Below are 16425 nucleotides of genomic sequence, written 5' to 3' on the forward strand. Positions count from 1 at the left end.
AGGTTCTCGTCAACTGTGCGGATTTCAGCGGCTAGACTACGCAGCCACGAGCTTCTTGGCCTGCCTCTTCTTCGATGCCTATCTGGATTCCAGTCAAGCGCCTCTCTGCAATTCTCGTTTTCATCTCTTCGCAGCGCGTGCCCAATCCATCTCCACTTACATACGTTCCCGAATTTCGATCTCCAGCGCCTTTTGATGACACCGGCGATGAAGTTCCACGTTTGAGATCCAATTGCCAGGCCACCAGGCGTGGATGATGTTCCGAAGGCAGCGATTCACAAAAACTTGCAGTTTGCGCGTCGTCACCGCATATGTGCACCAAGTTTCACACCCGTATAACAATACGGATTTGATGTTTGAGTTGAAGATTCGGATCTTAGTTCGTAGAGATATCTGACGTGAGCACCAGATGCTTCGGAGACTCCCAAACGCAAATCGGGCCATTCTGATTCGGGTTTCGACGTCCTTCTGGCTACCAAGATAATGAAAGTACTTCACTTTCTCAACCTGTTGTCCAGCTACCACGAAATTGGAACTATTTTCTGTATTGATTTCCATCGACTTGGTCTTTCCGACATTGATTTTGAGACCTGCTACTAGGAGCTTTCGGTGAGGTCGTCGAGTAGCCAGGTTTGTGTCCGTTTGAGGGTATAACATGGGCTCTATCTTGTTGGAAAACAATATTTCTCGGGAAACAATATTCTCGGGAAAACAATATTCATCGCAGTTTGTCCAAATCCACGGAAGCACCTGATTCTTCAAAATGTTCATTTAAACTTCAGTATTATCATTCACTCCAGTATTTATGAAAACAGGAGGCCTCTTCAATTTTTTTCGAAACAACCACTCCAAATACCAAGACTCAGGCGGGAGTCTTGGTAGTTAACTTGAATTTTACATTCGCTGGAACATCCTTAGCCATCGGTCGCCCCAATTTGCTAGAAGATTTTTGGGCGAAAAGCAAACTGGTCACTATACCTCCTTTGTGTACATATTGCCGATATAGCGTATACTGTACTACTGATTTGTTTACGTCAATTGCCAGATGAAGGTAAGAGCTAATACTCCCACAAAAAAATATCCTCAAAAATCGCCAAAAACTACCCAAAACAGAATCCTAAAAAATTCCGCATTTTTTATGGTTCATACTGGGAAGGTCCTTGTTTACTGTACCTTTGGATACAACTCGCAATAAAAATCACCAGGGTATACTTATAAATAAAGAAGCATCTATAAATTTAACTTACCCCAACTGCCCAAAGCTAAGGTTTTGGTGGTACTTCTTGTCTTCCTGCAGCTCGAAAGGATCCGTTCGATCACAGGCACTGGTCGACGACGAAAGTTCATTCTCCGGCACCACTAGTGTATTTTTACCGGTTCCATCATCCTTCCGGTGGTGATGCCCGTGGCTGTCTTTGTTGGGTTGCTGCTGTGAGTTTCCGGTTGTCGTTGAGGAAATCACCTTCGTCGGAGGAACCGGTCGATGTTTGCGTTCCGTTTGCAAGGCGTCGAAAAAGGCCGCATTCCAAAACCGCAGCGAATGCCAAATCGGTTGATCCCTAAGGTAGGTGTACAGATATTCACGGTACGGTGCACAGCCTGGTACGGCAACTGTAATTTAAAATGAAATTATCAAATTAATTTTCGAGAACAAACTTCCACATGATTTTTCTTACTGTCATGGTAGAAAGTAAAGCACATGTTCATAAGTGTTTTGGCCGGGGAGTAGTCTTCGCTTTCATTGCATTCGAAAAGGACAATCGCAAAATACTGGATTAACGAGTAGAAGGTTGATTCATCGACCAGCTTAGATTTGGCTCGTTGTGCATTGACCAAACGCGAGAACCACAGTCGTCCGGATTCCGTCTAGACATAGAAATTTAACATTTAAAATCAAACTCCTTATAAAAAAAATTAATCCTCGCTCACCCTAGCGTACTGGCCAAAGTCAGACTTCAGTTCCAGAGTGATTGATGAGCTGTCTCGAAACAGGATCTCGATGAACCGTTTCATAAAGTCCAGAATCGCTTCTTCCGATTGGCTGTCCAGGCTGATGGATGACGCCCAAGATGGGACGGAGTTTTCCGACTCGGATCGGATCCACATTTTCTGTTCCGACGATTCCAGCGTGGCGGCACTGAGGATGCAGGATTCATTGTCGCTAGTCGAGGCACTGCTGGGCATTCCTATGGAAAAGTTAAAAGCAACTAATTAATTGTACACTCTTTTTTCATAGTGGTAAAATCAGAATTAAGTTAATTGGATTTAGATTTTGAAATTTTACTTTTCTTCTTGGGATTCAATAATTCTAAAATTTCTATAATTTCAGAAGTAAGCAGTAAATTGAAATTACTTCAAACTAAATGTCTTGCAATTGGTTGTTGTAGAGTGTAGGATCAAGTTGGGTAATTATGAACAAAATAACTCAGTTTTTATCCTTTTTTCAGCAAGAAGTTAATTTGATCTAGAGTAAAAAGTGTACACGATGAAATTGTCACACTATGAAATTGCTCTAACTTTTAAACCGTTGGGTAGAATTTATGGAAATTCGGGTGGATTTAGTTCATAGTGCATTGTTTACATCCTGCAAGTTTTAAGGTCCTGTGATCAAAACTCGCGGAAATGGAGCCGAAATAACAGCTCGTGCGTGATAAAATCTTGCGCATTCATCACGAGAACAAGGATCTCTCGCATCGTTCCATCGCTAACACGTTGGGAATCGCGAATTCTACGGTGTCGCGAGTGATTAAGCGGTTCGAGGAACGATTGACTACCGATCGGAAGCCCAAAAGTGAAGGAAAAAATATTCCGTACAACACCAAAAATCCCAACCGCGTAGTTGGGGCCTTCAACCAAAACCCGAACGCCTCCGTTCGGGATGTGGCTAAGAAACTGCACCTTTTGTCAAGAAGGTCAAAACTAAGACTGGGCTTCAAACAAAAAGGCCTCTAATCGCGACGAGAAGCAGAACAAGTCCGCCAAAACCCGTGCCAGGAAGTTGTACCTCAACATGCTGACGAAAGTTGAATGCTGCATCATGGACAACGAAACATATGTGAAGGCTGACTTTAAACAGATCCCCGGAAACCTATTTTTCAGGGCCAAGGATATATTCAGCGTTCCGGAATTTGTCCGCACTCAGGAGATCCAAAATCCAAATCCAAAATCCAAATTTGCGAAGAATTTCCTGTTTTGGCAAGAAGTGCACCTTTCATAACCCAGGACACTTCTTCCTCTCCTGAAGGCCCACAACGTCCCAACAATCTTTTGGCCGGAGTTGACCTCATGCCACTACTCCAAGGCTGTGCTGAAATGGTATGCGGACAATAATGCCATTTTCGTGCAGAAAATGTTCAACCCTCCCACAACTCTAGAGCTCCGCCCCATCGAGAAGTACTCGGCGATTATGAAGCAGCACCTTCTTAAACGACCTAAGGTAGTGAAGATAGTCGAGGAATTGAAGAAAGCAATGAATGGTAAATGAAAAAAAAAATCACCTCGACCAAGACACGAACTCTAGTCTTCTGATTACTTCTCCGAAACCTTAGCAATAGGCCAAATCGTCAAATGAAACAAGTCAAGTTGTAGCTCTATAATTCAGTTGACATCATCATAAAAGACAGTGTTGAGAAGTTGTATGCACAACTTAACATCAAAACGTTGAAGTGCTACGCATTGCTTTGATTCAATTAAAATGCATTTTAAACGTTTTTATTTACTTTTTCAAATTCAAGCCCGTTAGGAAAAAGACTTTTTCTAGTGTCTGAACACGAATCAATCAAATAACTCACATATTAAAGCTGTTTTCTATGGTTAAATTAGTGTCCTTCTTAAGGTGGCCAGGCCATTATGCCCTTATCTCCCCTAAGTCGTTTAAATTGAGATTGTTCATGGCCACCGGATACATGTTTTTTTCTGAGTGATTTTGCATAGTTCATTTGCGACTCCTTCCGCAAAACATTTCATATCGAGCTAATATAACTGTTCGTAAATATGTATTCAAAAAGCATCAATTTGTTCAGATTTATAACGAATGGGTGGGACTTAAACTGACACTCGATCGGGTCTCTTCTTCTGTTCTCGGTTTGAAAAAAAATGTACTTGATGGGACTTCAATCCGCAAATCCGTTTTGGAATCTAGTCATTATCGCTATATCGTCTCCATTTTTGTAGCTATATGCTATTTTGGTAAGTTTGATACGATTATTCCTTCTGGAATAAGCGTTTTTGTATCCCTGTTGTTTCTGCGGTACACCTAGTAAAATGTTTGCTGGGAGGTCCCAAAACGTCCGATTGCGGGGTGTGTACGATTGAAAAGCGTCAAATTCACGAGCGAGTACTGAATGTGCCAACATTAGAAGAGAAGCTTCAAAGTGTAAAACAAAAACACAAGCCACTCATTGGTCTAATCTTGTGAGTGACAGACATGATTAGGAGAATTTTAAATTGGGATGCCGAATTATTGTCAATTCACGTCAATGGCAAAGTTGGTAAGATGATCACAGATTTGCAACGCTGATGCTCAGTTTGTTTGGAAATGGTTTCACCCCCGGTAAAAAAGATGGAGAGAGGCTGGAAAAGCGCAGATTGTTGCTGCTGCTATGCTTCAATGTTCCGAAAATCAATCATTTTCTATCAGCCATGCTTTACTGCATTCAGAGCCAAGAAATCGAAGCAGTCAATTTTTCCTCTCCGACCAAATCATATAAACAATCATGCATGACAACGACGCTGCTGTATTTGATACATTCCCGCAAAACATGATGTGGTAAAGAAGGACGCAGACTGTCAGCAACGAACGTCTTGATGGTGGTTGCCTTCCTTGATGGTTTTCAACCTTCTAGGATCACAACTGATATGTAGGTATCAGTTCTGAGAGATGTGTAAAGGTTACAATATGATTTTTAGTTTTTCGCTTTGCGTAGAAGAACCAAATCATAACTAAGTAACCGCAATGAACTGTCCAGCATATGCTACGGCTTTTTTGAACATGTGGTCCTGGTATTTCTTCAGATTTTTCCTTCTGAAAAATTCATGATCGTCTATCAATAACGAACATTATCAACAATGATGCGAGGATAGACGTTCGTAAATGATTGAGGGAGCGACGTTCAAAATGTATCACCAAGTATGTCGATCACCGTCGATTAGCCATGTGACGAATAACAACGGTAGCCTCCGATGGGGCTTGGTATATTTTCTTGTATCAAGTTAGTGTTGATTTCCGACATATATTCGATGGGTACTTTTACCACGTGCGTATCACAGCACTCGGAGATATCAGTATTCTAGCTAGACACCAATTCTGATTGCTTTTCTTGAGCGATTTTCCGAACATTGCTATGCTTGAATCTTCCTTTGATGAATAAGACGAAAAGACTGCTTTGAACCGGCCTTCCGGTAGAAAAGACGGATTGGCTCAGAAGTGCAAATTTTTTACGGTGATTGTATGTTTTGATTTGGCCTTCCAGTGGAGAAGACGGATTGGCTAGCAAGCGCAGATTTTGACCGGAAAGTCATGCGTGCTTATGCCAGTAAGGAGACTGCCTCAGTTCGGAATTTGGCCGAAAAAGTGGACTCTCCTCTTAGCACCGGCCATTGTGTGTGCCAAGGTAAGATTGGGTCTAAAGACATATTAAAAGCATTAAAAGTCAAAGTGGAGTCAAAATCAAGCTGCTTCCGTCAAACCAAGTTATACAATCAACTGCTATGTGGGAAACCGGTGTGTGCGTTATCATCAACGACGAAACCTATTGCAAGTTTGATTACAAAACGCTTCCGAATGACCAGTATTACACTGTTCGGAATGGCCCAAGTGTTGACGAGACAGAGACATCAACTTTTATCAAAATATTAGCTAATCCCATACGAACTCCGTTTCGCTTTGAACTTGGAATATGTCATGAACAGTTTGTATGAAAGTCGATTGCCGAAAATTTTCCAGATGCACTTCCGAATTTATTGTTAAGTTATAATTGCAAGAATGTTGGGCGATTACTTTTTCTGTCATCTGCTACTAAATTTGAAATCAGGAATCAATTGACCGTGCCAAAAAACCCCCCGTGTATAAATTTTGACTCGATCGTTGCATATCAACCAGTGATTGAAATCCACACCAATTTTCTCATCAGAGGCTCTCAAAATACACGCTTTGAGGCCTCGCATAGTAATACAGGAGACGATACATATACATTCATTCAAACCTCCCCCCATGAGGAGGATCTGCTCGGAGAGACACTATTCGTTTTCTGCCCCGAACGAACTCTCTCAACTTTCGGTTGCTACATGATGCATGAAGAAGACGAGGCACACATACTCATTTACGTTATTGAATTTGATGGACTCAAGCCGATAGCTGTCGTTGAGGAGAACATCTTCAACCTCGCCGCAAAGGTTGAGGCAACAACGACAACAACCGAACTTATTGCATTGCATAGGCCCGCAACGTATGGAGCAAGGAGGGGGGAGGAAAAAGAAACGAAAACACTAGCTGCCTGCGTGCGGTTGCTGTGCAATAATAGCAACAGCAGAAAAACCTCGGGTATATAGTATTTCCTGAGACAGATTGTGGTAGGGTAGCTTTTTGTTTTTGTTTTGAAAAATTTAAACATCAACTGGTCGCCATTTTGATCTTTGATGATAAACACTGTTCAATGCTTTCTTTTAAAAAGTTCTTTAATTAAAAGCATCAACTTACCTTCATGTCTTAACTTGTTATGAATTTACAAATCATTAAATAAAGAATTTATATTCTCCTCACCAAGGTGCGCTTGCAAAACCACTACAATTGCATTGTCAATTTTAATTCGTTACTATCTGGTCATTGAACATGCGTATTGTTGTTGTTATGTTTACCCTACCACGATATGCCGAGAAAATGTAAACATGAAAAATCAGCTGTTCGTCTGACAAGTGGGGAAATGCCTTATTCGATCCAGGCACAAACGAGGAGACTCGAGTTTGCTGTGCCTTTTGAATTCTGTTCCCTCAAGAATGTAACAGGAGATGAGTGAAAGACATTCGTTTGGTTTTTTGGATTCGCTGCCTCGAATGTATATTGCTTCGTGACGGCGGGCCATCTCAGTAAACATGAATCGGCAGAGAGGTAACTCGTAACGATCTCTCTGGCGATTTTGCATCATCACATCGGCAGAGAGGAACACACCATACGCGTGCCTTGGGTGAGTGACACGAAATAATCTAAGACACGCCCTCCAGAGAAACACACGAAAGCAACTCGAATCGTGTTTGTGTGTTTCTCTTCGAGACGCGTGTCTGCCAGAGTCTGCCTGCCTGCGAGCGAAGTCGATTGCTACAATTGAAAGCGCGCATATAAAAAACACGGAGATAATTGCGACCACACCGTACGAGAGTACGATTCAAACTGATTTCGCATGTACGCAATCGTATTCGTTGTCTCTAGGTATCTCGGCAGGACAAGCCGAATGAGAATTCTTGCATTCTTGGGAGTATCGCCGAAATTAACCGTTTTATTTTAAGTTCGGTGACTCAACTCTCAATTTTTAGCATGCTCTGTAGATTTTTGAGAGGACGCGCTTACTGGGATGTTGAGAGCGTATGCATCATCGGTTTTGTCGTTTTCGCTGCCTCAAAGCAACCTTTGCTTCCGAGTAAAGCGTTGAGCGAGAGAAGGTTGATCAATTCATTCTCAACCAAATACAACCACTGATATCAACACTATTATTGCCAAAAAGTTAAATCCCTTCCGGTGGCTTATACAATCTTTGATATCTGAAATTGGTTGCCCTTCCCTCAAAACTCCCGAGTGCAAATTTACAAAGCATTGCATAATAACGTCAATATAGCTAAAAACAGTGAACAATTAATTAATATGGACGACCCCTTTCGTCGACCCCTGCCAAAACTTTTGCCATCTGCAATCGATTGTTCGTCCCCAAAAACTACACCCAAAATAATTTAGAAATTTTTTTTACGGGATTTTTCCAGTAAACTTAAATTTAATGCATCATATCGATTCTACGTGAAACTTGTATAACCACAGTGTTTCAAGTGCGCCCTGGTAGTAACTACTTTACTTCCACATAATTGCCTCATGAATTTCACGTAAAATCTAAGTTGATGCTCTAAATTGGCTCGAGTCTATTTTTTCTCTCAAGTTCTTATAAGAAAAGGTCGCAGCTGACTTTGTTCTGAAAAAAACGATTGAGAAAGTTGTGTTTAGTTTTCGCTAGTATTACACCGAAAACCGTGACTTCTGTCAGTTGTCTCAGGATTATTTGTAAGGTAAGTTGTCACAATATTCGGGATTCGTGGCCGAATGGATTTACAGTTGATTTTGACAGTAACATTGAAATTTATAATCAACGAAATTGTTTTATTTTTTCAGACCACGGAAAATCGCTTTGCGGAAGGTTGGTGCTCGGTTTGCGGACTTCCTGACGGATGAAGTATATTCAAGTGCCTTCCTGGTGTTATGAGAAAACGAATTCGACGAATATTTACTATTCACAAAATTCATTCTTATTTATCCAACATTTTATTTCAGGGTTACATAATTGAATCACGCCCGGAATGCAGATTGCATGTTGAAGATTTTTTCGTAATGAAATGTTGGTGTGAAATTCGGTTTGAGTTGCGTAAAATAAAATTTGGAATAAACTTCTTTAAAAAGAGACTTCTTCTTTTTTCCAAATTAAAATAAAAAGAAAAAAAGCAGCGAGCGAATCAATCCAGGTTACATTTCAATACTAAATAACTTTCACGAATCTTCCATTGTCACATCTTGTCGATCAAACAAAAAAATCACGTAAATTTTAGTTGATGTTCATTCTGCACCGATTCTTATAAGGGGCGCGTTTACATATTTATTGCGTAGCATCTACGTGAAAATCAATTGGATAAAAATTATGTAGTTTTTCACGTAGCCGCTACGTGCAGATTATTTTGGGTGTACCGTGTGCAAATTTTCATTACAATCTGATGTCAAATAACGACGAAATTGCAAATTTTTTAATTTGAATAAGTCAAATCAATTGTTTGTCCCTAATAACTCCTATGTGCAAATTATCATCCCAATCCGATGTATAAAAACGTCAATATTACTAATATATTGAAAAGTTGATATGGACGACCCCTTTTGCCGGCCCCTTACACTAAATTTGTATATGTATAATAACGTGTATAAGATGTATAATAACGTCAATATCGCAAAAACAGAGAACAGTAAATATGGACGACCCCTATGGCTGACCCCTTACACACACCTTGACACCTACAATCAATTGTTCGTCTTTTAAAACATTCATGTGCAAATTTTCAACACGATCCGACGAAAAGTAACGTCAATATCGCGAAAACAATATTTGTCTTGTATGGACGACCCGTTTCAAAAGGGGTCATCCGAAAATCTGAAAACATGTTTCATTATTCCTGGTCCTAATGAGCATCAATGTCAAATTTCAGACCTCTAGCTCTTAAGACAGCTGAGTCTATAGAGGACAAACAAACAAACAAACATACAGAAATGGCTTTTTATATATACCTATAGATTTGGTAAAAAGCAAAGCACAGCAAAGGTTTAGCAAGCTGTATGTGAGTGATAAAATCTTTCCTAGCCATTTATGACCACTGATACAATGAATGCAGCTTTTTAAGTCCGAGAGTGCCGAGACCGATTGAAACTAGTTCGGCACTCTTCAAATCTTATTAGAGAAAACATGTGAAGCCTGCAGATTATATTGAAAACTTCGCAAAAAACTGGAACAAAGTGATCAAAATTATCGCAAATCAGTCTGTGCTGAAGTTAATGAGCAGCCTTCGATTGAAAATTCGATCACTGGTTTATGATTGATTGGATTTTTTTCCCCTTTTTTATGGGAATTTAACCCTTTAAGGTCATTCTTTCTCGAGAATCTAATTTTGAATTCAAGCACTGCAAAAGAAACTATAGAGAACATAAAAGTGAAGCAAAAATTGAGATTGCTCCTAAATTGTGTTCATGCTGTTCAATTTTAATTGTATTGAACATAATGAAACTTCCTGTATTTTTAAAGCTCAGTTTTAAATCTGCAGTCCGTTTTGTAATAACTCAAAGGTCTTATGCTGATTTTAAATCCATGTTTGAGATATTCTGATAGTTATTATAAGACATTAATTTTAAAATTCAAAACGCATTACCCAATTTTGGTTCTCTAATGAAGTCCTTCACGGGTGCAATCGTTCCAAAAGTCTCCGTCGTGGCCATGGAAATTGCTACAGCTATCCCTGAATTCATTGGTGCTGGTGCTGCTGATGGAATCGGCGATTCAGCTGCTGGCGTTCCAGAAGAGGGCACCACTTCTCCGGGCCACTGATCGTCATCTTCCTCTTCCCCGGCCGCTGGCAATGGCGATTTCGAGTCAATTGAACATGAATTGTTGCTATAATTACTATGGCTAAACTCGGTACTAATGCTGTTCGAAGGGGGTCCATCCGCAATTGGAACCGGCTGTGCTGGGCTGCCGTTTGATGTTGCTGAATCGGGAAATAAAAGGGGGAAAAGCGATTAGGGGGCAAATTTCAGTCCGGAATTGCAATCAAGCTGTTTGGAAGTATTGGAACAATGAACCAAGAAAGGAAGCAAAGAGGTGCGCGCGAGGTCATAATAATTGTCCTCGACACTCCTCCGCATGAAAGAGATATTGAAAAGCTGATATCGCAATGGGAAGCAGAAGGACGACGAAAAAACGCTTACGGTGACTGAATGCCGGATTCCTGTAGCGCCCGGAAAGTACCTCCTCTTGGGCTCTCCGCTGCTTGGCTCGCCGCAATTCGAAATCGATTTCCTGGCTCTCCGAACGATCATCTGTATGGTACGAGAAAATGGGAAAAGAATTTAATAAAGATATCGCGAACCTAGGTAGCTTGCCAAAATTGGTATCGAGTATTGAGGTGTAGGTGGTTGGTTGTTGAAATAACGGTGAGTAAATATACTATCGAAGGTAAGTTCAAGTTTGGACATGAATTATTCCATAACAATATTGAAAGTCCTATAACTTAATAACTTTAATCGAAAACGATAGGTATGAACATAATATCCTTAGAGGGATTTCATGCATGTTAAATATTTTTTCAAATCAAAATGCATTTTTGGAAAACGATTCCCTTTTGCTTCGTGGAATCCAGCTACTCCTAAGATAAAATGAATAATGGAATTCAGTTCACATCCTATCAATTCAGACAATAATATTGAGCGATTAACTATGATAACACCGTTTGCCAAAAGATATCTTCAACTCATTCATATATTTCATGCCAAATTTTAATAATTTTTTACAACTTTTAATTTTCTTATTTAATTTTTAAAAGAGGTCACAACTGGGCACTCAACTGGAATCATTCCCATTATAATATCAAGCGTGTAGTCGAAGATCTATGGTGGATGCTAAAGTGCTCACCAAACATCAAAGTTCAGTAACTCAAAAAATAAATTTGTATAAATTTTGTGAGCTGACACCACCATTTGGTACATTTTTCTAAAACATTTGATCTTTGTAAGACATTCCGGTTCCGAGATTAAGCGAAGAAGCTATTCGTCCATTTTTTTTATTATAGCAAAATCTATAGAAAAGTACTTGATTCTTTGAAATTTGGTTGGTCGTCTTCGTTTTATTCGAATTCTAGCTTCCTCCTGCTGGGTCCTTGAGTTCCTTTTAGAATGATAGTTTGACACGGCCAAATATTTTATCCCCAACTATGACGGGATCTGTTTTAGCGACTTTATGACCAAGCCTAAATTTATTATCTTATTATTTATTAAAATTATCCAAAAAAATGTTATACCTAAAAACTGTTATTGATTGTTTTTGTCAAATTACAAACGGACAAAATTTATAAGTGGAGATTTTTTTTCGAAGCAACGAACCTGGAAACAATCCATTACAAAATCATTTGGGTAGACAAGCACCCGGAGCTCCTCTTTTCACTATTTATTTTTTACGACTTTTGAACACCGTTGCATGTGACGGTAAAAAAAATGGTTGATAACTGCAGTTTTTACATCAAACAAGCATCTGTCTATAGAAGTAATCGAAAAAAGGAAAACCTGGCATTTCAGAAATAACTTCACAAGATTCCTGATTCAACTTAGATATAAACGCTAACTAAAAAAAATGCAAATTTCAAATTTATAAGTTTTTACACGTACCATAATTTTTTTGATTTTTTTTAATGGCCACAAAAAGCAATAAAAATTTTGGACGCGATTCATTCAATCCTTAACTAGAGCAACGGGTTTTAATTTGTAACGGAAATTTGTTAGGAAAAGCAAGATTTTCAATTCAAAAATCACCAGAAATTAAATAAAGTTTATGAAAATATATAGTTTTGAATTTAAAATATTCCTTGATTCTTTCAGTATGGGGAAAGTTCATATAACGCCCCATGTGGCTAACACGCGCCACTCGTGTTTTGAGGAATCTGTAACATTATAAGCCTGCAAAATATTACCAATTTGTTTTAAATGTCGTGATTGGCCATGGCAAGTATGATTTTTTCCTTACAATAACCCTGTTTCGTGAAAATTTCACTATTTAGGTTTTTCTCCATTTTGATCTCTATTTTAAAACACTTTCAATAAAGTGTCACCAAGCAGATAAAAATGAATAAGACAATATTTACTGACACATCGATAGAGGAGAATCTAAACTATGATTTTATGCTAAAATGTCATACTGAACTCGCTAAGATATGCTTTTTATAGGTATGTTTTATCACGGCCCATGCGCTCGTTATAACGCACCAATCGTAATATGCTGAAAGAAGCATTAAATTTTCAAATAGGGAAATTTTCATTGAAAATGAACATAAAGTTTAAAACATAATTTTGAGCGTTATTGAAGCCCAGAGAAATCTACTTTTAATTTTTTTTTTAAATTTTGATGAGTTCATTTTGATGTTCTTTCCCATCAAAGTGGCTGTAAGTGTTGGTGTATTTTTGGTCTTCGGCTGCTTTCGGGTGTGTTCGGCTGCTAGGCGCGTATTGAATATACAGCGGCGCGATTTTGCAAAACAGTTTTGTTCGATTTTTTCGATTTTCACCCTACTAAAAAAAAAGACATACACCGTCTTAGCCGATTTAGAGGCTTTACAGACTGAATTAATGACGTGGACAACTTAAGATAAACATTTAACACCCAGTACCGAGATGGGAATCGAACCCATGCCATCAGTGAGCCAGCAATTACCGTCTTACCACGCTTACCACTCGACCACCGAGACTTACAAATAAAGGGGTATCTAAGTTGCAACAAACTTTGTTTTGAATGAAAATTCAAAAGAAAACGTTCGAAATTTTATAGTATATTTAAGGTCCTTGGAGCCAAAGGGGTATATGTGCATAAAAGCATATTTCGAGAAAATACGCTTTAAAGATTTTGTGTTTAGCCATTTTCCATATATTTTTCGAGAATTTGTATTTTTCTTTCGAACGTGAAAGTATAAAAATAAAATTCATTGGGCTTGTGAGATAGCTCAGTTGGCAAGTCTGTTGTCTCCTGAGCCGATGTCCGTGAGTTCGAGCCCAAGAATAAACATCGAACAGTTGTATCGGATAAGTTTTTCAATAGCGATCCGCCAACTGCAACGTTGATAATGTCGCGAATGCCGTTAAATGGAAAACGACTATAATCGAAACAAAAAAAAAAAATAATAATAAAATTCAAAAAATCTGGAAAAACCATCAAATATAGTTCGAAATATGAAGAACCGTTTGGCATCATTAACTCGAAATCGGCCATTTTATCACTTATACCCCTTTGGTTCTGAGGGCCTCATTTGTGATGTCATAACGCATAAAGCATCAATTGCTGTAATTTTTGGTTTTGTTCGAATTAAATTTTACATTTTTTCTGTCAAAAATGTTTTTGAAGATGATAAGCATACATTTAGCGGTTAAAAATACTACAAAACAATTCTACTAGCTGATATAATAAAAATTAATGTTTAGATGGTTTAATGCAAAATAATCATATTCCAGCGTATGGAAACGAGATTTAAAAGGTGAATCTGTGATTTGCATTTTGGTGCATTTTTCCCAGACTGGCAACTGGATTATAAAAATAATTATTTCAAAAAATTTGGTGATTGTTCGCTGGTATGAGAAAATTAAAAGCAATATAAAGTTTGTAGGTGATATCATTATGCCAATCCGTCATACTGGGTAAAGTTTTTTACGCAATCGAAAAATGTTAAAATTGTACATTTATTGCTCGATTTTTCAAATTTTCTATAATTATCAAAAACTTCTAAAAACTATCTCACGATGTTAGAAACTATGTCATCATCGTTAAGTTTTCATTAAATGATAACTTTATTACATAATAATAAAATAAAAAATAATAAGTGTTATGGTATCGTATGTTGCATCTAATCCTGCTGTTGCATAATGCATGATGGCTGACGATGCTGTAAAATATTTGAAATGCATCAAAATTAAACTGAAAAAATGTTAAATTTTTCTATCTTATTTCATATAAAAGCGGTTAAAACTATTTAAAAAAAACAAGTTTTTCGTTTTTGGTAGGAGAGAGAGGGGTATCTTCGACCACTTTTTTTCGTTGCTCCATAACTTCTTTATTATAAAAGATGAAATGAAAAAGATAAATTGTATGGTTTTCTACATTTCTCAAGTATCATTCGGGATTTTTTTCCGAGTTCTGAGTGTTTTAAATAAAGTATTTTTTCTGGGTTTTGAAAGACGGTGGGAAATTTTGAGCTATCAAATACAGAATGACCAAATAACATGCAAAGTTTATGAGTTGACCCAGAACTGTAATTTCATAATACATTTAGTTATTTCAAAGTAATTTCAGGAGAGGAAATATAAAAAAAAGAAAGTTGTGTATGATCGAATATTTTCAAAAATTTGGCTCGCGAACGTCCTTAAATAAAATTTGTTTTCGTATCTATCACATTGTATAAAATTGACAGAATATTGATTTGTTTGCGTTTGAGTGACTTATTGATAATAAATGAAAAATTCCTATTTGAAAGATCAAGACTAAACTAAGATCATAAGCATATGAGCATTAGACTGAGTCGATTTGGGGTCATTTTTGAATTTCTCAAACCCTGGGGTCTAAAAAGCATCGTCTTGGTCCAAAACTCATCCATGATTTTTTGTAGAATTTTCAAGTAACGTTTACATGAGTAAATTTGAACTTTTAGGTTTGTATGGGAAAATTGAATATTTTGTACTGAAAAATCAACATCATTTTTGTTTCTTCTGTGGACCCAAGCCAGCTGATGGTTTTTGTGCCAATTTATAAAATTGCAATACCATGCAATACCTCGCGAGGCACCCTGCAGTGATGTCAATTGAACTTATTGTTAATCAATACGAAAATACATACCCCTGTTAAACAATTTTTTTATCATAATAAGATACGAAGTTACAGTCTTTGACAAAGTTGTTCAACGGAAAATTTCCTATAGGAATCTTAAATTGGCCAAAAACCATCAGCTGGGTCGGGTCCACAGAAGAAACAAATATGATGTTGATTTCTCAGTACAAAATATTCAATTTTCCCATACAAACCTAAAAGTTCAAATTTACCCATGTAAACGTTACTTAAAAATTCTACAAAAAATCATGGATGAGTTTTGGATCAAGACGAAGCTTTTAAGACCCCATGGTTTGAGAAATTCAAAAATGACCCCAAATCGACTCAGTCTAATGAGCATTTTTTTTTTTTTTTGTTTCGATTATAGTCGTTTTACCATCTTTATGGCATTCGCGACTTTATCAACGTTGCAGTTGGCGGATCGTTATTGAAAAACTATCCGGTACAACTGTGTTCGATGTTTACTCTTGGGCTCGAACTCACGGACATCGGCTCAGGAGACAACAGACTTGCCAACTGAACTATATCACAAGCCCACCTATTTTTGTTATGAACTTAAGATTTTCCACCGATGTAATTTGTGGGAGCTGGATTCATTATGTAAATGTTTTTTAACTAGTTAAATAAAAGATAGATATGATGCGTACACAAGTTAACAAGTTAGCATTTCATCTCGCCGCACGTGTCAATGAACATATTAAATTAATATAAGTTAACAATATTTAGATAGTAGTATTTGCTTACGCAGAGTGGTTTTGACAGTTGGATTAAGTTTTTATCTCAACACACATCCCAGATATTAAGAGTGACACACGTTTCCCCATGGCCCACGATACCGCACTCTCCCCTGTATTTGTTTTTTTAACCCATAAATTATTCCTGCTGACAATATCTTTTCTCAGCGGGTTCATAATTGATACAGTAAGAGTTTAAAACTTAACAAAAATAAAACTGTAATGAAAAACTTGGACGGTTGTCAATCATTCATATTTTAACATGGAAAACTAAGATTGACTAAAAGTGGTACTATTATTGTTTCGCTCGGTGTAGAACTTTAACTTTC

At 37.8% G+C, this 16425-nt stretch overlaps 1 protein-coding gene across 1 annotated transcript in view; it reads right to left on the reverse strand.

Moving 5' to 3' along the window:
• LOC129747112 (uncharacterized protein KIAA0513) overlaps nt 1–16425 on the reverse strand; it is a 65084-nt gene that overhangs the window by 9635 nt on the left and 39024 nt on the right. The window contains exons 3-7 of the mRNA XM_055741145.1: nt 10715–10825; nt 10159–10494; nt 1930–2186; nt 1677–1866; nt 1248–1611 (exon numbers count right to left, since the gene is read on the reverse strand). Coding sequence (XP_055597120.1) covers nt 1248–1611; nt 1677–1866; nt 1930–2186; nt 10159–10494; nt 10715–10825 — 1258 coding nt within the window. The remainder of the gene's footprint in view (nt 1–1247; nt 1612–1676; nt 1867–1929; nt 2187–10158; nt 10495–10714; nt 10826–16425) is intronic.

Source organism: Uranotaenia lowii, chromosome 2 (genome assembly GCF_029784155.1).
Source record: "Uranotaenia lowii strain MFRU-FL chromosome 2, ASM2978415v1, whole genome shotgun sequence".
Taxonomy (NCBI): Eukaryota; Metazoa; Arthropoda; class Insecta; order Diptera; family Culicidae; genus Uranotaenia; species Uranotaenia lowii.